This window comes from Electrona antarctica (assembly GCF_951216825.1).
Source record: "Electrona antarctica genome assembly, chromosome: 14".
NCBI classification, from domain to species: domain Eukaryota; kingdom Metazoa; phylum Chordata; class Actinopteri; order Myctophiformes; family Myctophidae; genus Electrona; species Electrona antarctica.
The window spans coordinates 18954343-18980943 of NC_136795.1; the positions used below are offsets into that span (position 1 = coordinate 18954343).

Genomic DNA, 26601 nt, shown 5'->3' on the forward strand with positions numbered 1-26601 from the left:
GGGAGGCGGGACTTGACAGGGGGCGGGAGTGTGGAGGCAGAGCTATTTAATGCCTCGCATAGGGTATATTTTTTGCCATAAAGTAGCTTTCCTTTACATACTTTGTATAAATTCAACAGGATTTTTATCTCCACAACTCCACCTCACGTAGTTAGTAAAAGTACACTAGCTGAAACTGAGCGTATTCTGATATTATTATAACAATGGCATTGCAAATCTAAAGATCCTCCAGAAGAAATATTCAGGGCAAAAAGGTACTGTGTGCCGAGGCAGCAGCCAGTGAGCAGCGCGGGCGCAGTGTGGCTCTGTGAGCGGACCACGGACGGTGTTGTTGTTGCAGTAGCAGGGCTTCTATCGCTGTTATGATTGAACAACATGGAGAAAAATGGAAAGATCTCCCACTGATATCACCCCGTACACGCACACACACCCGGGCTGGACGTGAACCGGTCGCCCTGCCGTGACTCTCTCCACTCCGCGGAAGAAGGAACCGCAGCCCCGGGACAACCCGTGCTTTTACAACGGGGGGAGATAACGACGTTAAACGCCGCGAAGTTGGGAATCTTTGTTGTCCCCCGGACTGAAGAAAAGGAACGGGGGCCTGAAAAACACTCCGCTCCGTGAGTGAACGTTCTGCTAGCTGCCAGCTCACCCGCCGTGGAGAACAACACCAGTGTTTTCTGCAACCGTGTGGCTCTGCGTCGCGAAATGAAATGCGAATATGTTCAATGAATATCACAACACTTGTCTTTATTAAACCATAACGAGGGTGGCAGGCTAAGTGACGGTGCTAAGCTACGCTAGTTTAGCGCTGAAGCTAGTCTAGCGGGTCGGGTAAGGGTTCATGTGGACAAGACTTGTAAGGTTAGACACTGGTTTGTTTGAGGGGGTTTCAACGTGGGCTTAGTTCCGAGGTGTTGGATTCTCCTGTTGACCTGCGAGATGGTTCCGTGATAACGGCAATACGAAAACGTCTGTAAACAACAATGGAGAAGAGCTTTCAAACTGGATGACACAATGAAACAGACTCCTGCCAAAAACACTACAAGAGCCATTCCACTATTTGTGGATCAATTAACGGATATCTCTTTTTGCTTGGTTTAAATGCATTCTAATCCGTAATAGATGTGAAGCTATCAAAACTGTATTCATGTTCCACACAAGTGGTTGGTTTCTGGCCATTCAACGTTATTAGATTGTATAATTAGACTTTTTAGAATGTAACTTATTCTGACAGTTGTAATCTAAGGACCAATGTTTGCTTTTAGGGGAGAGTAGTTTTATATCTGTTTTTGGGGTACTTTAAATATTTTTGGCCACTAGGAGAGTTGGAGGATGTTTTGCCCCAATTTGGGAACCCATGCTGTTTTTTTTATCAGACTCTGAAGCAGTTGTGTTGGAGGATTTTTACTTTATTTTAAGTTTTTACACGTGTCCATTTGGCAGACAAAACACCAAGTGGCACACCCATCACCAAGCGAAGAACACGCGAGCATTGGACATTGCATACTGTCCCAACGTAGGGCAAGTTTGTGACACATCCAACCCTTTTGTCTCATCAAGGCGGTCAAGTTCACGTAGGGGGTCACCCCGTTTGCCTTCCTACGCCGGGGTCTGCTCAGAGCCAGGGTTCCTTGTCCGTAGTCCCCTCCTCCCCCCGTCGCCCTGGTGGGCACAGATGTGAGGCACCATGGGCAGCCAGGGCAGCCCGGTGAAGAGCTACGACTACCTGCTGAAGTTCCTGCTGGTAGGAGACAGCGACGTGGGCAAAGGAGAGATTCTGGACAGCCTGCAGGACGGCTCGGCCGAGTCCCCTTACGCCTACAGCAGCGGTGAGTGAGTCACTGATGTATCTGCCCCCTTATCTGGGCACTGGCCTGCGTTGTTTTGCCCTCGCCTTGTGTTGTGTCATGCTGGCTCGCCACAAAACCTCCCAAACGCTCGCCGCCATGCCTCTCAATATGGGCACTGTGGAGCGCACAATGAGCCCTCTTAACTCCAACCCTCCCTCTGAGTCTCCCTCGTCTTTACCAATTCATCCGTTAGCAGCACGCACCGGTACACTATCTCTGTGTGTTGTCTAGCTGTCTCACATGCACAAACGTATCCACAATATACGCAACTAAGCGTGTGTGCACAATAATATAGTGTGCAGGAGCATGGCACCTGGTGTGTCATGACCTCATGACCCCTTAACAAGATCTTGTTTATGAAAGACTCAAAGGAAGGTGACTCACACACACACACACACACACACACACACACACACACACACACACACACACACACACACACACACCCCAACATAAACTGCTTTGTATTCTGGACGTATGTGTACTGTATGTGTGCTTATGGGTCAAGTGGAGGCAGCTCAAACAAACAAGCCTGCCATTACAGTGCTCATGGAAATGAGTAGAAATGGTTTGATTTGAACATCTCAGCAGTGCTGAGATTGAAGCTGTGTTGCCTTATGTGCTGTGCTCATAAATGGGTACCAGAAGGTGCGGATAGGATCATGTCTGTCTTGCAACACCCAACTTGACTGTACGGTCATGCTGGGCTCCATCTACATGTGCATTGTACTGACACTGCCAATTGTCCTGGAGGGTCCTTGAGGGACTCAGTGGGAGCTTTATGGCAGCACTTTGCTCAATCACACAGACCCTCCCTGGGTGTGAAAGCACAGCAGTCACTTCTATCCTGCTGAAAGTGACAGGCTGTATCTGATCAGTGTTGGCTGCTGTTGGGGCAGGACGGTGGTCAGTGGCTTCAAAAAGAGCTGCTGCGAACACACACACACACACACACACACACACACACACACACACACACACACACACACACACACACACACACACACACACACACACACACACACACACACATACATTTCAGCCCCCATCAGAGAGAGACTGAGGGAAATACAAAACAAATTGAATACTCAACCCAAGGCAGGGTCACTCCAGCTATGCTAGTGGAATGTGAATCCTACACCAGAGGAATGGGGAAACCTCTTTCTGTTTTGACAACATGGGATCACCCTGACTATGCTAGTTAGGTTCATCGAGGGAAGGAAGAGGGGGGGGGGGGGGGGGGTATAAAAGGGAAAATGTCCATACAGTAACTTAAACGCTCTTATTTTGACTAGAGTACCCTCATTGCTCTATACTCGGTTCCTTTCCCCCTCTAAACAAAATAGCCGATATACATGCTCATCAACGGGCTGTGTTGCTGCATGTTGTGAGCTTGTACATTTTCCCAGAATGTTCGCCCACAGAATAGGGATGCTAGGGAGGGTTCATGTGGTTAATTAGGCCCGGCTCTCAGCATAAGGCAGCTTTTTTACTCTGCACATCGCCCGCTGGCGTGCTTGCACCCCAAGGGAAAATGTGCAAATGTGCCTACATTAGAGAAGAGACGCACTCCTCTGACACAAAATCCTCAACAGAGATGCTCCGGCAAGTGATTCCCCAAGTATCCATTTCATTACTGAGATGAAAAACACCTCTCCTCGCTCGCTCCTTCACTCCCTCCCTCCCATGTTCATGATGACAGGAAACGTTGATGAAAAATACATCAGTCAGCTCTGTGAGGCCTTTTCTTTTGCTAGTGGTAATCTAATGGATTCCGCCAACACTTGTTGGCAGCGTGAGTGAGGCTGTGTTTTTGTGGATATCTGTACCCTTTTGAAAGTTCAGCGTAGAGGGCGAGGATGTCATACAGAGAAGGAATCCTGCGTTATGACTTATGACATTGTAATGCAGAGACGCCTATGCATACAGCCTACACTGTAAAATCCTGAATGTTCATTTAACTCGGAGTACAAAGGATCCATTTGGTTAGATTGGACTGATATGGATTACACTTGTCCTCCTTATGAGGTAAAATTGATACGTTTTGCTGTGTAGACTGGGGGTGTAAGAAATCAAATGAATCTATTATTAAAAAAAAATCAATTACTTTTTTTCCCAAACATTTTTCAAAATAGGCACTGGCTTGACCGGAGACCCCCAGGGTCTCACAATGCAGCTCACAATGCAGAGCGGCTATTTTGGGTATTTTTGTGTGACACCGTTGAACAATGAAGTAGAAATAGGCCTTCAGTGGTTAATCAGGCCAAATTATTTTGTTGATTATGATTTAAAAAAAAATAATTGGTGGTGTTTTGTTTAAAAACATCTCTCAGGAAGATGACAGTGTCACTTCTTCAGTGGTGAATTGGCGATATACCACAGCTAAATTCATCACAGTCAGAATCAACCACCATGAATCTAGTAACTGGCAGAAGCTGGGTGCCAAGCTGGGTCCTGGCCAGGCCTCCAAAAGGTCCTTAAAACTGGAGGACATCCTAATTGATGCGAGCGAGATCAAAAGCCCTCCAAACCATAGCTTCATTAATATGGAAGGCAGAGGGGGTGGGTTCACAGGCTCGAATGCGCTGCATCAGAGATGTTTGTGTAGACAGATGCACTACTATTGATTTTTATCTCTCTGACAGAGGCAGTCAGAGAGGCAGGGCGGGGGGTGGGGCGAGTTTTGCAATACAGTAGGTGAAGTATTTTCTTTACTAAATGAACCCTGGCGTCCATATTCTGGGCATGTACACTATATAATACTTTAAGTTAAATGTGAGTGTTGCAGACTTCAAGCAAGTAGTACATGTACCCTCGCATCGAGTGTGGGCTCTCTCAGGGGTGTGAACAATATCATCACAAAAGTTTGAGATATAAAAACGCAACAATACACCGTACACGTACACCAAGAGACCAACATTTTGCTTCACACAATGAAACATGTGCTCCTCTTCCCCAGCCATCCTTATAAAGCACTTTCTACAACTTGCTGGTCTTTTATATCGCTTGTATGGCAGCATGTTAATTTTCTGTTGAAGCAGGAAATGGCAACAGGGTGACTGACAAAACATGTAAGCATCACTGTCAGAAAATTGGGACTTACACCACCTCACAATTAACTTCTGCACCCCTAATTGTGAACCTAATATGGTGTATAAAATTACATGGTGAGATGGGTGAATGGTCACACCTCTATTTCCAACCATTATCCCTCACTGTTGCCATATGACACCAGATGCAGGACCAGAGCAAAGTGGAGCTGACTGTACTAGGCTCATGGAGCATGCCCAAGGAGGGCCAGGAGGGCATGGAGAGTTTCCTTCGGGACCTCAGCACCATCTTTCCCAAGGGACGCTGGCTCCAGCTCAGCCGGCAGATCGGCAAGATGGGCTTCACCTGCGAAGTCCTACACCGAGACCCGAGTGAGTTTGCTGAATAAGAATTATTTTTATTGTCAGGTGTGGCTCATTCCGGTTTAATTAATGTATCAGAAACAAGATGTAATCTTTCACATTTCTAATCAAGGTAAAGCACACATTAGCACATCTACAAGCTCACAACAACTTGTCAGAGTTGTGAGCTTGAAGATTTGCTATTTTCAGTGTGTGATTGACTGATGGTAAATCTTTGTTTATTACCAGACGGGAGACCAGTACAGGATGAGGTGAAGGAGGAGAAGAGGAAGAAGAAGAAGAAGGAAGAGTCGGAGGAGAATGAGGATGGTGATGGTGATGGTGAAGGTGAAGAAGAAGAAGACGAGGACAAGGTCATCTTCGTCCACTACGAGCAGAGGAAGGTCATGCTGTCCCAGCTCCATCCCATACAGAACGGGCTTCGTGACCCCAATGCCGATCCACCGTCTGAACTGCGACAGGTACAGGAAACATTAGCATGCTGCGTGTTTATTTCTAACGTGCAAACAACAAATACAGACATGATATGTGTTTGACAGCAAATTTTGTATTTACTTTTTTTTAGTCATAGTCTTTTGTACACCCGTCAGTTCATACCACTGTGCCCTATGTGTTGTTCTCTGTCCCAGATGTTCCAGACGGTGTCTCAGAGTGAGCCGCTGTTCTTCCTGGACAAATACGACGACGGGCCCCTGAAGATGACCCACTGGCAGTCAGAGGGCCGCGAGGCCAGCATCATAGTGGAGCTGTTCAAACACGCCTCCACCCCCATCTGCCTCCTCATCACCTGGATTCTCTCCATCTGGTCCTGGATCTGTAGTCTACGGTGAGAGGATGTTTTCATTCCACCAGGAGAGAGACAATATACTGGACTGGACTATGACGGACTAACAGTTTTATGCCATGAAGTTGCCTCATCAGTGTTTCTTTCTTTTGTCCTTTTTGTTCTCTCTCTGTTGATACTGCTATGTGTTATGGTTGCACTAAACGGAATTTTGTTGTATGTCTCATACAGTGACAATAAAGATCTTATCTTATATAAAGCAGTGGTTCCCAAACCTTTCAGGTCGAGACCCAAAAGAGAGATAAGACGTTTGCCCGGGACCCAAACTGGTATAAATAGCAGATCTTTTCACTAATTTGAAATTAATTATTTATTTTTATTCATGGAATTTCTTTAATTTGTTTGTTTGTTTTTAAAATGTATAGAATTCTTGTCCCCATGAAAAAAACAATTTGTAACATAATTAGAAATGCTCACAGATGGCCTGGGCTGGCCAAGCGGTCCAGGCACCTAGGCTGGTAATCCAGCCTGACCGCGTGTCACGGGTTCGAGTCCCGAATCCCGATCCCGATGACCTTTGCTGCATGTCTCCACCCCATCTCTCTCCCCTTTCCTTTCAAACTACTGTTGTTAATCTAACAATAAAGGCAAAAAGCCCCAAAAAAGTTGGGGTTACTCCTAAAATAAATCAGTTTACTAAAGATCAAAATCGAATCCTCCTCCCTAATTACTTCTTCTGTCTCAGGGTTCTCAACCTCTACCCGGTGCGCTTCCTGTCCAGTAAACTGTCCACGTGTGTCCAGCTGAGCTACAGGACGGACCACATGCACACGCTCTACTCACCCAAGAAAGCTGCCACGCACACGCAATCCATGAGGTAAGCATGTGTAATCGTGGGAACAAACATAGTTGGATGTGTTCATGGGACACTGCACTAGCAACTCCAGGGTTGATCCAGGATGCCTGTCAGCAGGCAGGTGTGTTGAACTGTGAGTAGTAGTGAATAGGGTGGTTCCTCACTGGTACGTGAAAAGAAGCGGCAGGCGCCTCCATGTGTATAGGAGGAGGTGTGATACCATCCCTGGGACCAACCAGTCCAACAACCAACCAGTAGGGGTCAGCAGTGACAAGATTACACAAGCAGGGAAATGGTATGATGGGGGAAATTGGCAAAAACATGTAATCTACTTCCATTCGAACCTGAAATATACCACTCATACAAAGATTGTCCCCCCCACCTAGCTAAGGGAGATATTGGATCCCTTGGTTATTAGGCCACTTGACTCTTTTAATATGTGTGCCAAGGAGCAGGAATGTTCATTCACAACCCTATTATTATTACTGTATGATTATTAACTGTTCCATTTTCCAATTTTCCTTAAGCCTAATTTATACTTAATCGCACGGTGTGTGTGTGTGTGTGTGTGTGTGTGTGTGTGTGTGTGTGTGTGTGTGTGTGTGTGTGTGTGTGTGTGTGTGTGTGTGTGTGTGTGTGTGTGTGTGTGTGTGTGTGTGTGTGTGTGTGTGTGTGTGTGTGTGTGTGTGTGCGCGCATGCGCATGCGTGCCTGCGTGTGAATGCCCAATAGGAAAGCCAACATCCTGGTGTCCTTCATGGTGGACATAGCTCTGGGCCTCCTGCTCATCTCCTGGCTGTACAGAGAGAACCGCATCACCATGCTGGCCAACGCACTGGTGCCCATCGCTGATGTACGTGTGTGTGTGTGTGTCCACTGTAACCACCCAAATCCTGAGTGAACTCTTTGATGCTGGTTGTAAGTTGGGCTGAAGGCCTCTGAATATAGAGGGTATGCGCGTGACATCATCATACCCGGAAGTTATGCGGGAACACCTACTAAGTGCAAAAAAACTACCATACTTTCTGGCCTTGACAGCCTAGACAGCCTATACATCTAAACAGCAAAATCCTATCTGATTGCATTAAACAACATTAAACGATGTTAAACTCACTTTGCCACTCACTTTATGCATGCGCAGCTGCATGCCCTCTATACTGCAGTGCTGATGCATTTCTTTATCTCTGCGGTCACATGAAACCTCTAACCCCCGAGGTTTGTAACAGTGAAGTTGGAACTGAAGCTCATTCTACAAAGGGCATCACTTAACCTCACGAATCCTATCATCCCTATTCTGGATTAAACATTCACCAAAATAGCCGATCTACAAGCTCAGAGCTTGCGGCTTACAGCAACAGTATTTTCACAGAAGATGTTTAGTGTAGAGTGAAAACTGGAGGGTCCTAGTGTAGAGCCCTGGGGACTCCAGTCAACTAAATGTATAGGGTTTAAGTGTTTTTATTTTTAAAGATTTGTTTTTGGCTTTTCTGCCTTTGATAGTTTCAAGTATTGATGACCAGGAAAGAGGGAGCGAGAGACATGCAGCAAAGGTCCTCATGAACGGGACTCGAGCCTATATGTGTGGCATGCGCCTGGACCGCTAGGCCAGCAGGCGCGGTTTAAGTGGTTTTAAACGTGTGGAACAGTGCTATGAGTGTGTCCTGAGTGTCCGTGTGTCCTGACCTTGTGCTACGTGTTTCTTTCCGCAGCACGTGGCCAAGGAGCTAGAGGAGCTGCTGCAGTGGCTGATGGGAGCGCCAGCTGGACTGAAGATGAACAGAGCTCTGGACCAGGTGTTGGGACGCTTCTTCCTCTACCACATCCACCTCTGGATCAGTGAGTCCACCACACACACACACACACACACACACACACACACACACCAATCACCCATTGGTTGTCCACTTGTCAACCAATAGGTGTCCAACCTGACTACAGAATCTAATTGTATTTATTATTATTTATTTTGTATAGTACTGTCTTTATAATTCTTGAATAATTTAATACATAGGACCATAGGGGCTTTTCATGTTATCCTTTTAGAATTGTTTTATTCACTAAAAATGGTTACATAGTGTAGCTTTAGTTTAAATAATATCACAATACATTTTGAATCGTAGCCTGAAACTCATGTTAAAATGGGATCTTGAGCTCCGTAGTGATTCCGAGTCCTACCCCTAACACAGATACACCTCTCCTTGTCTTTGTTCCTCAACCATGGGGTCCATCTCCTGCAGGCTACATCCACCTGATGTCTCCCTTCATAGAGAGGATCCTCTGGTACGTGGGCCTGTCGGCGTGCCTGGGTCTGACCTTTGCCCTCTCAGTGCTGTCTGACATGGTGGCTCTGCTCACCTTTCACATCTACTGCTTCTATGTGTACGGAGCCAGGTGAGAGCACGAACACACACACACACACACACACACACACACACACACACACACACACACACACACACACACACACGAACATGAACAGCTACAGTACCCTGACTACCCTCCACTTTGTGTAGCTGAGCATATTACAGAGTCTGTACTCCAGGGGGCAGTGTCTCTCAACTGTTTGCTTCTTGTGAGAGAGCCTAGTTGGGGCTAATTTTCTATTTTTGTCCATGCTAAACCCCCTTATTTAAAAAACATTTTTGAATAGTTGAATCAGAATATTTGGCCAAGTACATTGACACATACAACACATTTCACTTGGTGAGGTTGTTGGAACAGCGAAAAAGAAAAGCCTATTTTAAGAGCTTGGCCATAATAAATCTTGATGGAAAATAAAATATAATGAAATGGATGTTTTCCTGTGGCAGGCAGCTGAATAAATTCAACCAGCCATAAGCTGATCCACTTCTACATAGGATCTGTCCTCTCCTCCCCCACGAACGCACCCAAAGCCAGTATAGGCCTTATGTGGTTAATACTGAATAAACATATTATGATTGTTCAGCCTGCTGTAATTCATATGCTTTCAATCAATAGTGTCAACTTCATGCACTAATTTTAGACTACATCGGGGGGAGAATAGAACCAGGCAGACCGGTCTGATTGATTGTGCAGATTGTAATGGGAACTGCCTGGTTTATGACCAGCTGGTCAAAATCCTCAGTGTCGGGTGAAACGAACTGTGTTTGTGTCAGGTTGTACTGCATGAAAGTCTACGGACTGTCCTCTCTCTGGAGACTCTTCAGAGGAAAGAAGTGGAACGTGCTGAGACAAAGAGTGGACTCCTGCTCCTACGACCTGGACCAGGTAGCACATACACACACGCACGTCATGTATTCACTCACTTACAAAGTCAGACACGCTCAAGTTCAGTAGCATTTCCCCAAGTATACACTTACTGTACTGTCACAATTATTTGTAAGGCAGATAATCATCAAGAATGGCTTAGGGTTGATGACAGATTACAGCAACTTGCAATGGGCCTGGTCTACAAGATTCGCTACACTACTAAAATACCCATGTACCTGTCAAAATACTTCCTTAATGTCAACGAAGTCCACAATCACAACACCAGAGGGAGTTCAACTAACCATGTGCAACCCAGATTTGGCTCAAACAAGGGTTTAAATTTATTTCGCTCCTCATCCATCCATCCATCCATCCATCCATCTTCAACCACTTAGCCATAGTCTGGTCGCGGGGGCAACAGCTCCACCAGAGAACTCCAGACTTCCCTCTCCAGAGCAACATTAGTAAGTTCCTCCTGCGGAATTCCGAGGCGTTCCAAGGCCAGTGAGTCAATGTAATCCCTCCAACTGCGCCTTGGTCTGCCCCGGGGTCTCCTCCCAGTGGGACGTGCATCGAGGACCTCCCCAGGGAGACACTCGAGAGGCATCCTGACCAGATGCCCAAACCACCTAAGCTGCCTCCTTTCCAGGTGAAGAAGCACCTGCTCTTCACCTCGAATTACTCGGCTCTACTCCGAGTAATTCGTAAATGCCCCCGCCCCCTCCTATTTTTCCATACTGTACACGTTTTTCACCTTTTTTATTATATTTTTATTTTATTTTAACTATATTATACATTATATTATATTATATATATTATATATTTTTTCATAGATGTGTATATGTGTATACCTCTGATATGATGATCGTATGGTGTTGACGGTGCATTGTGTTTTCAGCTCTTCATCGGAACTCTACTGTTCACCATTCTGCTGTTCCTGCTTCCCACCACAGCCCTGTACTACTTGGTCTTCACTCTGGTACGTACACAGACTACACACCAAAGGTTATTAGAGTTAACTAAAACTAGAATTGAAAAAAACATTTTAAATCATTTTCCAACATTTGTCCTTTTTAAGCTTTAATCTCACAGGTTACAAACTGGACATTTCTTTCTTTCTTTATGTGTCCACTATTCCTGTAGACAGGCTCTACAGAAGCTGTGGCTTAATCTTTAAAAAAAATAATATATACTTATTTGGGGGGGGATTTGATTTTTTATTTTTTTAATGGCTTAAGTGTTTAATCAGTAGGGGTGTAACGATCAGCGCAATTGTTTTTAATTCAACTAAAGCGACTAGTGTGATTAATAATCAGACTAGTAGCTTTAGTTGAATTAAAAGGAATTGCGTGATAAGATGATATCACGTACTGATACTAAAAATGCATGAATGCATCTTTCAAGCCAGACTTCCCGGTCCTTCATTGCCATCCCCGGGTCCTGCTTACTGATGCCTGTGTCCCTAGCGATGACATCAGGGAACGACAGTTTTCTACCTCTGGTCTGTTTTGAGGCAGGATTCTAGAGAAGAAGGGAATATATCAGCTCTGTAGCAGTGGCCGGCAAACTGTGTTCTTCTGAATCGGACTATAGTGAAGAAACATGGGGAAGGTTGCTGTATATTAGAGAAGTCAAGAAGTCGTTAAGAATTTAAGTCAAGTCTGACCATAAGCAGGGGTAAAACATATCCCCACTGAAATATACTGACCTCAAAATGTGACTCTCATACATTTACTTACAATTACACAGTAAAATCATTAATTGTGTTCATTTAATAGTCAAATGAAGAATTTTCCTGTCTATCTCTATTGTTTTCATGGTGCACATGCACACATTGCTCATCCATTGTACATCCATGTGGACTGTATGGTGTATTTGTGACTCCTGCATGTCTCTGTGTGGTGGGGCTATAGTTGCGACTGGTCGTGGTGCTGTTCCAGGGCGTGCTCCACCTCAGTGTGGACTTCATCAACTCCTTCCCTCTGTTTGGCATCGGCCTACGCATCTGTCGCTCCTACAGACTGGCAGGTAATGTACACGTTCCACTTCACCACATGAGCCATAACGTCCCTAATCTTGGGGCGAACGTTTGGTGAAAAATAGCAGTTGAGGTTGGAGATCTGCTGTTTTCAGCATAGAGCCCTGGGGAATCCCGGTCAACTAAGGAGTGTTTTAGTGGATAAGCCCTGTATTCATACTATGATGAATAGCGAAAATAGCCTTGTGGTTAGAGTGTCCTCTGTGAGATTGGGAGGTTGTGGGTCCAATGCCTGCAAAGACTAAAAATGGTACCCAGAGCCTTGGCACCAACATCCACCATGGCTTCCCAAATGAACGGTGCACTCGTCGTATCCTCTCCCTGCCTTGCTGATGTAACAAAACCAAGCGCTCCTCTTCAGTTTTCCTCCCAGGAAAACAAATATTGCACCCAGGACTACAGTTAATGCACAGAGCCTACAGTTTTTGAACATCCAACTGACATCTGACCAATGCAGTTGTGTTGCATTTCCCGTTAGGCTGCTTCTAGGCCCCTCCTGTTCTGCTATCCAACAGCCAACATATTCCACACTCTCCCTGTGTCATTAGAATATCTGTAGTCACATTTATTTGTACAGGCCTTTGCATAACGGTCACAAGGGAAGAGTTTACCAAAAATGACATCATCATGATGATAATAATAATAGATAAAGGATAGACTTTAGGTGGATAAAGAACTGTGTGTGCGTTTGTTTACCTGTGTGCTTCAAGCATGACAGGGCAAAAGTTGAAAGTTGGTCCCTGGCCAAATTGACAGTTACTTAAATGCAATGATGCGTTTTGGTGCTGTTTGTGCAGAGGGGGTGAAGTTCAGGGTGCTGTGTGAAGAGCCAGGAACAGCCCTCCACCTGATGATGGAGGTAAGCTTCTCTTGGCCTTTGTCCTTTCATTTCCTTTAAGACCCTTTTTTTCTACTTTACATTAATTAAGGACATATTTTTGTCTCTGTATCTAGAAATGGAATGCTGTTCCTTTTCCAAACATGTTTTAGTATGGGCAAACTTTCTACAAAAATAGCATATCTGCAACCTCATAATGCGTCGTGGTGCATTATGAGATTGTAGATGGTCTATTTTTGCGAGTTTAAGTTGTTAAATCTATTTAATTTATTTTTAATTAAAATGTTGACGCACTTCTGTTCACGTCGACGTAGAAGCTTGTCCTTCACATTTTCTCCTCTCCTCTCACCCGGTTAGATGAACCCGCTGAAGTTCAGCGATGTGGTAAAGACCTATCGCACCCCGACATACAGCTGCTACCCCAAGGACTCCTGGCTCGCCCTGGCCAAGAAGCTGTTTGTCGGAGAACTGGTCTACCCCTGGAAACACAAGAGCACCAAGGTGGACTGAGAGATCGCTGTAGATGAGATGCATGGTGGGGTAGGAGGAGGCAGGGGGACTGGGCCATGAGAGATGCAAGCCGCAAAATCTGGAGGTTCAGTTCAAAATAGACCCGCAAGGGAATACAATTCCCAGAGAAACACAGCAGAGATGCCAAGGGAGTGGTCACAGAAGGTGTGCGTGCGTGTGGGCGAGAGAGAGAATGTGCGGCATTGCGAATCAGTAGCTTAGATATGGAGTTGATGTTACAGCCATTGAGAGATTCTTTAGGCTAGTGCGTGACTGCATGTAGGAGAGATGCTGAGCAAATTTTGAAATCAGGTATTAATACATTAACTGCACTGATCAGAGATAGATAGGAATAATTTTATGATTTTATGTTATTAAAAGTATTAACTTAATATTGGTCGGATATTTTGCAAGAAATACATTCTGATTCTGTTTTCCCTCAATACATAGGTTTTTGTATTTCTTTCCCTAGAAAGTGGCTTGCTGAATCGAATGTATAATGTATTTATTTGTGTATTAACAACGTTCCTTGAAATTTGGAGACTTTTGAAAACTTGTTTGTTGTTGTTTGTTTGTGGAGATCTGATAACTGGATATAAGGTAGCGGCCAGCATACTTGAAAACACCTTTTGTCTCACTGTGAACGTCCCATCAAATCAAACTGGTAGAACGCATTGTCTCTATAGCACTGCCATTAAAGCTGCTATAAGCAATATTATGTATGTATGTAATATATTATTTTTTGGTATTCAGACAGCCAGCAATGGGTAAAACACTCCCAAAAATGTAGTCTCTGTGACACGTCTAGGGTTTTTTTTTTCTACCAATGACAAAGCTTCTATGAACATTTTTGAATGCAAATTGTGGCCCCTAGATGTGTCACAGAGACACACAAAATTGGCATTTTACTCATTGCTGGCTGTCTGAATAAAAAAAAGTCATTAAGATTTTGACATGTTATTGCTTATAGCAGCTTTAACCATTTTAATCCGGTGTCCCTATTTTGGAATATGTGAAGATTTCCAATACCTTCCAAAATATGTGAAAATAGCTGTACAACAAAGTATAAAATAGGGCTATACGGGCTATTCATCTTCAGTTAAATTTACGTGGTGTTTGAAAAGCCTATGCAGTTTCCTCCTTTTCAGGTTCCATTAACTGCTGAGTGAGCGTTTACGTGACATGGGCGGACGTATAGTCCTCCTGAAATGGACTGCTGCCTTCTGGGTAGAAATGCCTCACCTGAGGCCACTCTATAGGCCTACTTTGTCCAAAAACAAAAAAAAGTATAAAAGAAGTTGAAATATCATCAGCAAACACTTGTCTTATGAGGATGATGTTTCCCAAACTTTTGAAAAATTTCCAAAAGAAATTACATTTTGAAAAGTAGTTAAAAATAGGCTATCTTAAAGCACAAAACGCATCATGATGTGACGTGTTATGAACTTGTACATTGTTGTTTTCGCTACTCGTTATATAGAAGAAGTATGGGCTTATGTGGTGTTTGTTTCTTTATTGTCAGTACATGGTGTTTTATTACTGTCGGTGCTCATCTGCACTGCAGGACACACCCTGCTGTTATACATTCCACTGTTGTTTTTGTTCTGAGAGAGCCCATCACAAAGGAACTGGTATCTAGTTAGTCGGAACTATAATTTACTGCTATTCCCGCTCAGAACCATGTCACATTTGAATCAATTGTGTGCCAACTTTACGATTTGGCTTTTTGTGTAATTGCATCTGTCCTTGGACCTACTGCTTCTCAAGTTGAACAATTATGGTTGTCTTGTCATCTGTTTTACTTTCTTGATTTTTGTTTTTTACTTTAACTTTTCACTCTATTGTGCCAATTTTGCTGAAATGATTAACAACGTTTTAGACATTGCTTGATTCTTTGTCTTAAACTTTACTATGTGTTTGACAGCTGAAGTTATTCCTTTTCCCTTTAATAAAATTCCTGATTGATATTTAAAGTGATGACCTCTTCTTTTCAAATAAGTCTATTATGGAAATAGACTGCTGCATTTATATATGTATTTAATTACTTAGTAATAAGTTTAGCCTGGGGTTAGGCATAGTTTTACTGGGGTTTCTTACTTTGTTTTTGTTTTGTCAGTAACTAATAATACTCTTAAAAAAGGGTAGGCATAATAAGCTTTGGCTTCAGCCTACACCTTTTCGGTGCTAAACCTGATCATGTAACACAAGTGTCTTTTAAACATGAAAATGTAAGTACCGAAATAAACCATTCATTCATTCAAAGAATAGTTAGGTTTTGGCACCGTTTTACTGAGGTTAAGGTTAGGAATAAGGTTAAGTTTATCCGTTTAAGCATAGTTTACTTGGGTTACTTTTTAGGAATACCAGGCTGTACGCCAGGGGGGAGCTTTCCAGTATTCAATACTGCTGCATCAACTCCCAACATTTTCCATGTTCAGTCTTCATTCATCTCTAGAGTGTCCACTGTACACATGGAACCAAATGGACCAATTTGTAGACTCCTCTGAGTTAATTTAACAGGATTTGACTGTACATATGTATTTGCCTCCCAAAAATATGAGTGTATTTAGACAGCAGATTATGGCTGATGTCATAGTACTATAAATAAAGGTACTGGGCAATACAGTGGCAAGAGCGAGTTTTAACTTTTTTTTCCTCTACATTAAAATGTCCACAGTCCACACTGATGAAGGCTGGATAACGAGGATAACGCACCAGTCAGAGTGCGACAGTGCGTACAAAAAAAGTAATTTATGATGTCATAGCACTGCCATCATAGACGGAAGCCTTTGAAAGTATATTCAAATAATGAGTAGGACTGTATTATAACAGCAGATAGAAAGAGTCCCATTAGCCCTAATTTGCTTTCAGGAGTTAAGGCGCCCCAGGCGGTCAAGTGGAAAGCTTAGAGCATGGGTCTTCAACATTTTTCAGGCCAAGGATCCCTTAGCTTAGACTTCATAGATGGCTTAGTAGACTTTGACGTTCGTTTGACAGCACTTTCATCAGTGGTGTGTTAATTAATGTTTTTGTATTTGTACACACATCTTTTATTATGTTGTTTTTTTGTTTTGTTTTTCAGATTTTTAACCACTTATTAAACCCTCAATTCTTAGTACATATGACCTTTGGCTCTGTACTCTTGCGTGTGTTGCACACACACACACACACACACACACACACACACACACACACACACACACACATACACACACACACACACACGCACACGCACACGCACACACACACACACACACACACAATTAGCAAATCATGTATGTTGTGATCCAGCTTATCTCTTTATCTGATGGAGAGATGATTGGATTTATTTAAAAAGTATTATGCATGCTAATGCTCATGGGAAATAATATGATTCTGCAGTCACTGTTGAGTATTTCCACTGTTGTGTGCTGCACTTTGACCTCCCCAAAGAGTGGTGAAGGGAGGTGACCCTGTCCTCTCCTCTCCCGGTGAGCTGTGGAGTTCCTCAATGAAGCATACTAGGGTATTTACTGTTCCTAATATAATTTATGTTAACGACATCATCATGTGACTGCAATATTTTCTTGATTGCGGATGACTCTCCACTCCTGGTCTCAGGCAAGGACAAATTGCAGGTTGAAAAAGCCCTTAGCTCTGAACTCTGAATTTTTGGGTCCAGAATAACCTCTGCAAGGCCAAAGACTTCATGGGCAAAGTGGGCAACAATCACAAGGAAAGACTATTACCTAATTGTATTATCTAGATTGTATTTAGATGCAAATACCCCACCCCCTGTTTACTATACTGTAACTGTACATAGGCCTATATATTTTTCTTGTATTATATTTGTATGTCTTTAAATGTCTCAATGAATTGAATACATATAGTACCACAATGGGAACAAGCCCTTAGGTCTTTTTTCGTTATCCTTTTATCACCACCATTGTATATATAATCATATAAGTAGTAAGTACCACTGTCATTTGTGCTATTTGCAAACTGTGATTGTATTCAAACAATCAATCAATCACAGACACACACGCACGCACGCACGCGCGCTTGCACACACACACACACACACACACACACACACACACACACACACACACACACACACACACACACACACACACACACACACACACACACACACACACACACAGCTCAGCTCAGCTCAGCTGACTGTAAATTATCCTCACACACACTCAGACATTATTAGTTTACAACACTTTCTGCATCTGTGTTGTTGTTGTTGACAGCGAAGGTGATTGATTGGTCTACGCACAAATCACATGTAAGCTTAAGTACCCAGTCAGATGAATGGGGGAGGCGGGACTTGACAGGGGGCGGGAGTGTGGAGGCAGAGCTATTTAATGCCTCGCATAGGGTATATTTTTTGCCATAAAGTAGCTTTCCTTTACATACTTTGTATAAATTCAACAGGATTTTTATCTCCACAACTCCACCTCACGTAGTTAGTAAAAGTACACTAGCTGAAACTGAGCGTATTCTGATATTATTATAACAATGGCATTGCAAATCTAAAGATCCTCCAGAAGAAATATTCAGGGCAAAAAGGTACTGTGTGCCGAGGCAGCAGCCAGTGAGCAGCGCGGGCGCAGTGTGGCTCTGTGAGCGGACCACGGACGGTGTTGTTGTTGCAGTAGCAGGGCTTCTATCGCTGTTATGATTGAACAACATGGAGAAAAATGGAAAGATCTCCCACTGATATCACCCCGTACACGCACACACACCCGGGCTGGACGTGAACCGGTCGCCCTGCCGTGACTCTCTCCACTCCGCGGAAGAAGGAACCGCAGCCCCGGGACAACCCGTGCTTTTACAACGGGGGGAGATAACGACGTTAAACGCCGCGAAGTTGGGAATCTTTGTTGTCCCCCGGACTGAAGAAAAGGAACGGGGGCCTGAAAAACACTCCGCTCCGTGAGTGAACGTTCTGCTAGCTGCCAGCTCACCCGCCGTGGAGAACAACACCAGTGTTTTCTGCAACCGTGTGGCTCTGCGTCGCGAAATGAAATGCGAATATGTTCAATGAATATCACAACACTTGTCTTTATTAAACCATAACGAGGGTGGCAGGCTAAGTGACGGTGCTAAGCTACGCTAGTTTAGCGCTGAAGCTAGTCTAGCGGGTCGGGTAAGGGTTCATGTGGACAAGACTTGTAAGGTTAGACACTGGTTTGTTTGAGGGGGTTTCAACGTGGGCTTAGTTCCGAGGTGTTGGATTCTCCTGTTGACCTGCGAGATGGTTCCGTGATAACGGCAATACGAAAACGTCTGTAAACAACAATGGAGAAGAGCTTTCAAACTGGATGACACAATGAAACAGACTCCTGCCAAAAACACTACAAGAGCCATTCCACTATTTGTGGATCAATTAACGGATATCTCTTTTTGCTTGGTTTAAATGCATTCTAATCCGTAATAGATGTGAAGCTATCAAAACTGTATTCATGTTCCACACAAGTGGTTGGTTTCTGGCCATTCAACGTTATTAGATTGTATAATTAGACTTTTTAGAATGTAACTTATTCTGACAGTTGTAATCTAAGGACCAATGTTTGCTTTTAGGGGAGAGTAGTTTTATATCTGTTTTTGGGGTACTTTAAATATTTTTGGCCACTAGGAGAGTTGGAGGATGTTTTGCCCCAATTTGGGAACCCATGCTGTTTTTTTTATCAGACTCTGAAGCAGTTGTGTTGGAGGATTTTTACTTTATTTTAAGTTTTTACACGTGTCCATTTGGCAGACAAAACACCAAGTGGCACACCCATCACCAAGCGAAGAACACGCGAGCATTGGACATTGCATACTGTCCCAACGTAGGGCAAGTTTGTGACACATCCAACCCTTTTGTCTCATCAAGGCGGTCAAGTTCACGTAGGGGGTCACCCCGTTTGCCTTCCTACGCCGGGGTCTGCTCAGAGCCAGGGTTCCTTGTCCGTAGTCCCCTCCTCCCCCCGTCGCCCTGGTGGGCACAGATGTGAGGCACCATGGGCAGCCAGGGCAGCCCGGTGAAGAGCTACGACTACCTGCTGAAGTTCCTGCTGGTAGGAGACAGCGACGTGGGCAAAGGAGAGATTCTGGACAGCCTGCAGGACGGCTCGGCCGAGTCCCCTTACGCCTACAGCAGCGGTGAGTGAGTCACTGATGTATCTGCCCCCTTATCTGGGCACTGGCCTGCGTTGTTTTGCCCTCGCCTTGTGTTGTGTCATGCTGGCTCGCCACAAAACCTCCCAAACGCTCGCCGCCATGCCTCTCAATATGGGCACTGTGGAGCGCACAATGAGCCCTCTTAACTCCAACCCTCCCTCTGAGTCTCCCTCGTCTTTACCAATTCATCCGTTAGCAGCACGCACCGGTACACTATCTCTGTGTGTTGTCTAGCTGTCTCACATGCACAAACGTATCCACAATATACGCAACTAAGCGTGTGTGCACAATAATATAGTGTGCAGGAGCATGGCACCTGGTGTGTCATGACCTCATGACCCCTTAACAAGATCTTGTTTATGAAAGACTCAAAGGAAGGTGACTCACACACACACACACACACACACACACACACACACACACACACACACACACACACACACACACACACACCCCAACATAAACTGCTTTGTATTCTGGACGTATGTGTACTGTATGTGTGCTTATGGGTCAAGTGGAGGCAGCTCAAACAAACAAGCCTGCCATTACAGTGCTCATGGAAATGAGTAGAAATGGTTTGATTTGAACATCTCAGCAGTGCTGAGATTGAAGCTGTGTTGCCTTATGTGCTGTGCTCATAAATGGGTACCAGAAGGTGCGGATAGGATCATGTCTGTCTTGCAACACCCAACTTGACTGTACGGTCATGCTGGGCTCCATCTACATGTGCATTGTACTGACACTGCCAATTGTCCTGGAGGGTCCTTGAGGGACTCAGTGGGAGCTTTATGGCAGCACTTTGCTCAATCACACAGACCCTCCCTGGGTGTGAAAGCACAGCAGTCACTTCTATCCTGCTGAAAGTGACAGGCTGTATCTGATCAGTGTTGGCTGCTGTTGGGGCAGGACGGTGGTCAGTGGCTTCAAAAAGAGCTGCTGCGAACACACACACACACACACACACACACACACACACACACACACACACACACACACACACACACATACATTTCAGCCCCCATCAGAGAGAGACTGAGGGAAATACAAAACAAATTGAATACTCAACCCAAGGCAGGGTCACTCCAGCTATGCTAGTGGAATGTGAATCCTACACCAGAGGAATGGGGAAACCTCTTTCTGTTTTGACAACATGGGATCACCCTGACTATGCTAGTTAGGTTCATCGAGGGAAGGAAGAGGGGGGGGGGGGGGGGGTATAAAAGGGAAAATGTCCATACAGTAACTTAAACGCTCTTATTTTGACTAGAGTACCCTCATTGCTCTATACTCGGTTCCTTTCCCCCTCTAAACAAAATAGCCGATATACATGCTCATCAACGGGCTGTGTTGCTGCATGTTGTGAGCTTGTACATTTTCCCAGAATGTTCGCCCACAGAATAGGGATGCTAGGGAGGGTTCATGTGGTTAATTAGGCCCGGCTCTCAGCATAAGGCAGCTTTTTTACTCTGCACATCGCCCGCTGGCGTGCTTGCACCCCAAGGGAAAATGTGCAAATGTGCCTACATTAGAGAAGAGACGCACTCCTCTGACACAAAATCCTCAACAGAGATGCTCCGGCAAGTGATTCCCCAAGTATCCATTTCATTACTGAGATGAAAAACACCTCTCCTCGCTCGCTCCTTCACTCCCTCCCTCCCATGTTCATGATGACAGGAAACGTTGATGAAAAATACATCAGTCAGCTCTGTGAGGCCTTTTCTTTTGCTAGTGGTAATCTAATGGATTCCGCCAACACTTGTTGGCAGCGTGAGTGAGGCTGTGTTTTTGTGGATATCTGTACCCTTTTGAAAGTTCAGCGTAGAGGGCGAGGATGTCATACAGAGAAGGAATCCTGCGTTATGACTTATGACATTGTAATGCAGAGACGCCTATGCATACAGCCTACACTGTAAAATCCTGAATGTTCATTTAACTCAGAGTACAAAGGATCCATTTGGTTAGATTGGACTGATATGGATTACACTTGTCCTCCTTATGAGGTAAAATTGATACGTTTTGCTGTGTAGACTGGGGGTGTAAGAAATCAAATGAATCTATTATTAAAAAAAAATCAATTACTTTTTTTCCCAAACATTTTTCAAAATAGGCACTGGCTTGACCGGAGACCCCCAGGGTCTCACAATGCAGCTCACAATGCAGAGCGGCTATTTTGGGTATTTTTGTGTGACACCGTTGAACAATGAAGTAGAAATAGGCCTTCAGTGGTTAATCAGGCCAAATTATTTTGTTGATTATGATTTAAAAAAAAATAATTGGTGGTGTTTTGTTTAAAAACATCTCTCAGGAAGATGACAGTGTCACTTCTTCAGTGGTGAATTGGCGATATACCACAGCTAAATTCATCACAGTCAGAATCAACCACCATGAATCTAGTAACTGGCAGAAGCTGGGTGCCAAGCTGGGTCCTGGCCAGGCCTCCAAAAGGTCCTTAAAACTGGAGGACATCCTAATTGATGCGAGCGAGATCAAAAGCCCTCCAAACCATAGCTTCATTAATATGGAAGGCAGAGGGGGTGGGTTCACAGGCTCGAATGCGCTGCATCAGAGATGTTTGTGTAGACAGATGCACTACTATTGATTTTTATCTCTCTGACAGAGGCAGTCAGAGAGGCAGGGCGGGGGGTGGGGCGAGTTTTGCAATACAGTAGGTGAAGTATTTTCTTTACTAAATGAACCCTGGCGTCCATATTCTGGGCATGTACACTATATAATACTTTAAGTTAAATGTGAGTGTAGCTCACCTATTTTCAGGGAAGAGATTGGGTATAGAAGGAAAAAGGTTGCGGCCAAGTACAGACCCCTGGGTGACTCCGGTCAACGAAGTATATACTGTAGGTAGGTGTAGGGTTTATATGTTAAAGGACCACTTTTCAACGGAACCTATCTTCATATAATTGGTCCTAACTAATAATCATGATAAAATGGCACATTTGTTTTCTACTCACTCTGTGTCTCATAGGAGGGCTGTGGGCGATGGCTTCCATTTTCGCATTGCAACTTTTCAGGACTAGAAAGCCTGCAGTTTCTATTAGCTTGGATTCCCCATCACTGGTGGACGGGTTTCTGAACTGCCCACAGCCCTCCTATGAGATTATTAGTGAGGATTGAGGAGTCAGGACCTACCAACCTAGTATATGAAGATAGGTTGAAAAGTGGTGAAGTGGTCCTTTAAGAGCAGCAAAGACGGTCATTTCTGACTGGATGGAGTTGCCCTTGGGTTGATGATCATTAGCTCCGTGCTCAGTAAAATCCTCAGTGTTGATTGAACTCTTGAGTGTACAGTAGATACTACCAAGATGGACCCGTAAGATCCAAATTTAATATACACTAAGGATTTTACTGTGTGCCTGAGTGGTCCATTTCCTCCTTGGTGATTGTTGTATGCCTGGCCTGCTGCATGCAGTTTTCTATGGTGTGGTTCCTCAGGCAAGCCGTCTAGAAGAGGGTCTATGTGTGTGTCCGTCTCTAATCTCACAAACCACTGGACCGATCAGTGCCAGATTCTATACTATGTGCTACAAATGGATAAATGCACACTGCGGGTTTTATAATTCCAACGAAATTAATTACTTCTCATTGTCTTACCTCTTCCCCTCATGCCCAACAACCTTGATTAATGATGACATAAAGGAGAGAAAAGAGTGTTAAATTATGAATGCAAATGTCTGTGGTTCAGGTATATGGTATAATTATAGTTTCTGATTCAGTTCTATTGTATTACACCTGAGTGAAAGTATTTTGTTTTATATTGAGCAACATCAACAGATGATCCCTGATCATCAATTGCTTCATGCATTGATTATAATGTAGTTGAATACAAAGCCTAGCCATATCGTTTCTGTCAAGTGGAAACCTCATACTGTATGTCCAAATTCAAAAATAGCTAAAGTAGCAGATCTACAAGCACAAAACGCGCTGCTTTGCGCCATGTTTTGAGCTTGTGGATCTGCTACTTTTGTGTGACACTTTAGTCTAGTATGAATGACTCTCATTCCTAACAATAAGGTCAGAATGTGAGCTAATGCTGCCAGCAGCCTGGACATCATCGCATTTCCTGAACAAGTAAAATATTTGGACATACAGTACAAGGTTTCCGTCCAACAGCAAAGATATTGCAACTATTAACCAGTCAGTGAAACATCTCACATCTTTGCTGTTCAATATATTTTACATAGCTCTAAGCGCAGCTTAGAAGATGGCTCAGTATCTATTCCCAATCCCCCTGGGGATGTACAAACTCAGTTAATTTCAGCTGGGGGGGATGTTTGTTGTGAGAGCTCACAGTCTTCCCTGCCAGCTGCCACCACTGTTATGTCCTTTTCTTTGTTAGACTATTCGATGTCACACAGCCAGGTAAATCCATAGTTATGGTGGGTGGTTGTTCTGGGGGAAAGCTGCGGGGTTGGGGCTCATAGAAGGTGCTTTCACTATTCAGTAGGTATGCACTGATTGGGCAGATACAGTTTATGTTATATATATATAGTTTATGTTTTTGGGAAACAAATAAATCACTATAAATGACTGTTTGAAACTGTTTTAGCACGAATCCAATTGTATTTGATTTATGATTAACGCCAGGAGAGGAATTCTATTATATAATCCATGAAGGCTATATGGCTGTCATTGCCTCTCAGTTGGCCTTCTGCCCTCTGTCTCGGTCCTGTAGTCACAGACTAAATCGTGCTTCTGTAGAACAGGATGGGAATGCTTGTGGTCAGAAAGACGAATGCTACGGGACTGGGCCAGGCCTAAATGGATTGCAGAAAAGGTGACAAAAAGGATGATCTTCAAACATAGTGGCGTCCCTGGACCCTGCTTTTAGATCCGCTGCTCTAGTGTGTCTACGTATGTATTTTCCTTCACCATACATCCATGTCACCAGACCTCAGTTTTTGCCACTCATTAAGACCTGAGGAAACGATTCTATAAATGTCATCTAAATTCTAACAGTTTCTTCTGTCAGTGGTTCTCAAACTATTTGATGTCAAGGACCCCAAAAATGTTATGTAATTGGCCGCCGACCCGCATAAATATGTTGTTGTTCCAGGGCACCCCCCAGAAGCAAAGATATGAAAAGACATGCTGTGAAAGAATATATATTCAATGGTTTGCACACATTTTCACAATACAAAAAAAAAGCAGATCTACAAGCACGTACATACGTAGATTACGTATGTACAAGCTATGAGCTTGTTCATCTGCTATTTTGCAATAGCTAAAGTATAAAATAATGGTTACACGCTAAAGTGACACAGATACGTTCCAGGTCTTAATTAAGCAGTTTGCATGCCTCTCTTTGTGTCAAATCACTTATCCCTCGTCAGCAGGTGGCTGTGTGGAAGTGCTGTCTAACCAGTCTGGCTGGCAGACACTTCTCTCTGTCCTGGGTGTGTATAGTGAGCCTGAGTTAAACCTGGTTGTGCACGAGTGTCAATAAATGGAAAATAGACAAAATGCAAGCTCACAATGCATCGGGTCGTGATACCTTGCAGATTGGCTATGTAGATTTGTGTTAACTCATAGTCATTCTTCATGCGTACAGAACTAGTATACAATATGACTATCCACATCACACTTTACCTCTAACTCACATTTAGGTGAAAATGATTTATGACTTATTTTTCAGGTCTATCTGGTTTTCAAACATTGGATCTGTCTGATCTTGTTAAGATATAACATATTGATGTGTGTCTCTCTGTGGATGTGACAGAGGACAAGCGAGTGAATGTGTTGATGGGCCCGTTTGCATTGCTTACTGCTTGCATCCCCTATTCCCCAATCCCCATACAGTTTTTCATCATGTATTTTGGGGTTATCAAATCTCAGCTAGATGCCCATGCCCATATTTTGGCAAAGATATCCAAAAAAAATGTAACCGCAAAATGTTAAATCAGTTAGAAAATCTTAGATTTTATTACAAATTCAATTTGAGATTTATTTTTTGCAGGACTCTAGCTATGTCCAGCTTTTAGTGTGCGTGTAAACACAAACATTAAATGCAATAATGAATGGCCAGTTTTGAGTGTTTGTTTTGTCTAAACACAAACATTAAAAGACTAATGATTGGCCAGAATCAGATGATGTATGTATGATGACGTCACGTATGATGATAAGAGCGCCCCTCACTTCACACAGGTGTGATGTTTGATTGATAAAACACAACTACACAACTTTCAATATATGAAAAGAACATTTGACTTTAATTATATGAGCAAGGCAAGCAAACAAGTACACACTTTATATTTTTTTATAATATAAGCCCTATTCACCTACTGAATGTACTATGTTACTACTTATGGACGGTCTGGATGGATTTTCATCTGCTTTGAAATCACAGAGGGGGATTAACTAGTCATTTTCAGTGGATTTACAGACGACTTTGCACATGACAAGCTTCACACTTTGCCATCAGATGGACATGGCAAAGTGGAGAGGAGAGGGCCCCAAGTGAGAAATGTAAATCCTCTTGTTTCATGCAAAGGCCCCAACAATGGAACTCTCCCCAAGGAAGGACGAGGTATCTACAGGGAAGAGCGTCCCATTGTGTCACTACGGCAATGGACTTGGGTATTCTCACAATGCCCAATGCTCCACAGTGATTAGTTTTCGCCCCTGGAAGCAGGCCACTTCACACTCAGATAACCCCCTACTTGTGTTTCCTGTGAATGCACACGTCAAGCGGGAGTGAAAGAGAGATGGGACGCGAGTAGAGTAGGTTTAGGTAGATGGTGTAATCCCCTTGACACAGATCCACTGATGGTCACAGCTGACCATTAAGCCTGATGTAGTTGTGTGCCGGTGTCACACACCGGAAATGGCCACTGTCTGTGTTCTCAACCTGGGGGTCGCGACCCCTCGGGGGCGTCACCAAATTATTTTCGGGGGTCCACAGATAAAACCCC

The 26601-nt window shown here is 43.9% G+C and overlaps 2 protein-coding genes across 4 annotated transcripts in view; both read left to right on the forward strand.

Moving 5' to 3' along the window:
* Positions 1 to 289: 289 nt before the first annotated feature.
* On the forward strand, positions 290 to 15495 carry LOC306937359 (phosphatidylinositol N-acetylglucosaminyltransferase subunit Q-like). The gene is made up of 13 exons (XM_079521070.1): positions 290 to 1832; positions 5089 to 5275; positions 5495 to 5727; positions 5896 to 6092; positions 6796 to 6927; positions 7638 to 7758; positions 8615 to 8741; positions 9143 to 9296; positions 10043 to 10154; positions 11035 to 11115; positions 12050 to 12164; positions 12972 to 13033; positions 13370 to 15495. Exons 2-13 carry the CDS (start codon positions 5089 to 5091, stop codon positions 13520 to 13522), a joined length of 1674 nt encoding a protein of 557 aa, XP_079377196.1. The 5' UTR covers positions 290 to 1832; the 3' UTR covers positions 13523 to 15495.
* Positions 15496 to 18117: 2622 nt separating this feature from the next.
* Positions 18118 to 26601, forward strand: part of LOC306937667 (ras-related protein Rab-40C) — a 35767-nt gene continuing 27283 nt past the window's right edge. For all 3 annotated transcript variants that reach the window (XR_013791633.1, XR_013791634.1, XM_079521564.1), the window contains exon 1: positions 18118 to 19660. Coding sequence is in view for 1 of the 3 variants with exons in the window: in XM_079521564.1 (XP_079377690.1) it covers positions 19519 to 19660 (142 nt within the window). In the remaining 2 variants the exon portion in view is untranslated. The remainder of the gene's footprint in view (positions 19661 to 26601) is intronic.

Excerpts from the sequence above, each read along its gene's own strand:
- LOC306937359 (XM_079521070.1), top strand. The coding sequence starts at position 5,089 with ATGCAGGACCAGAGCAAAGTGGAGCTGACTGTACTAGGCTCATGGAGC. Across the intron at positions 5,276-5,494 it reads AGTCCTACACCGAGACCCGA|ACGGGAGACCAGTACAGGAT; the intron begins GTGAGTTTGCTG and ends GTTTATTACCAG. Across the intron at positions 9,297-10,042 it reads TTCTATGTGTACGGAGCCAG|GTTGTACTGCATGAAAGTCT; the intron begins GTGAGAGCACGA and ends TGTTTGTGTCAG.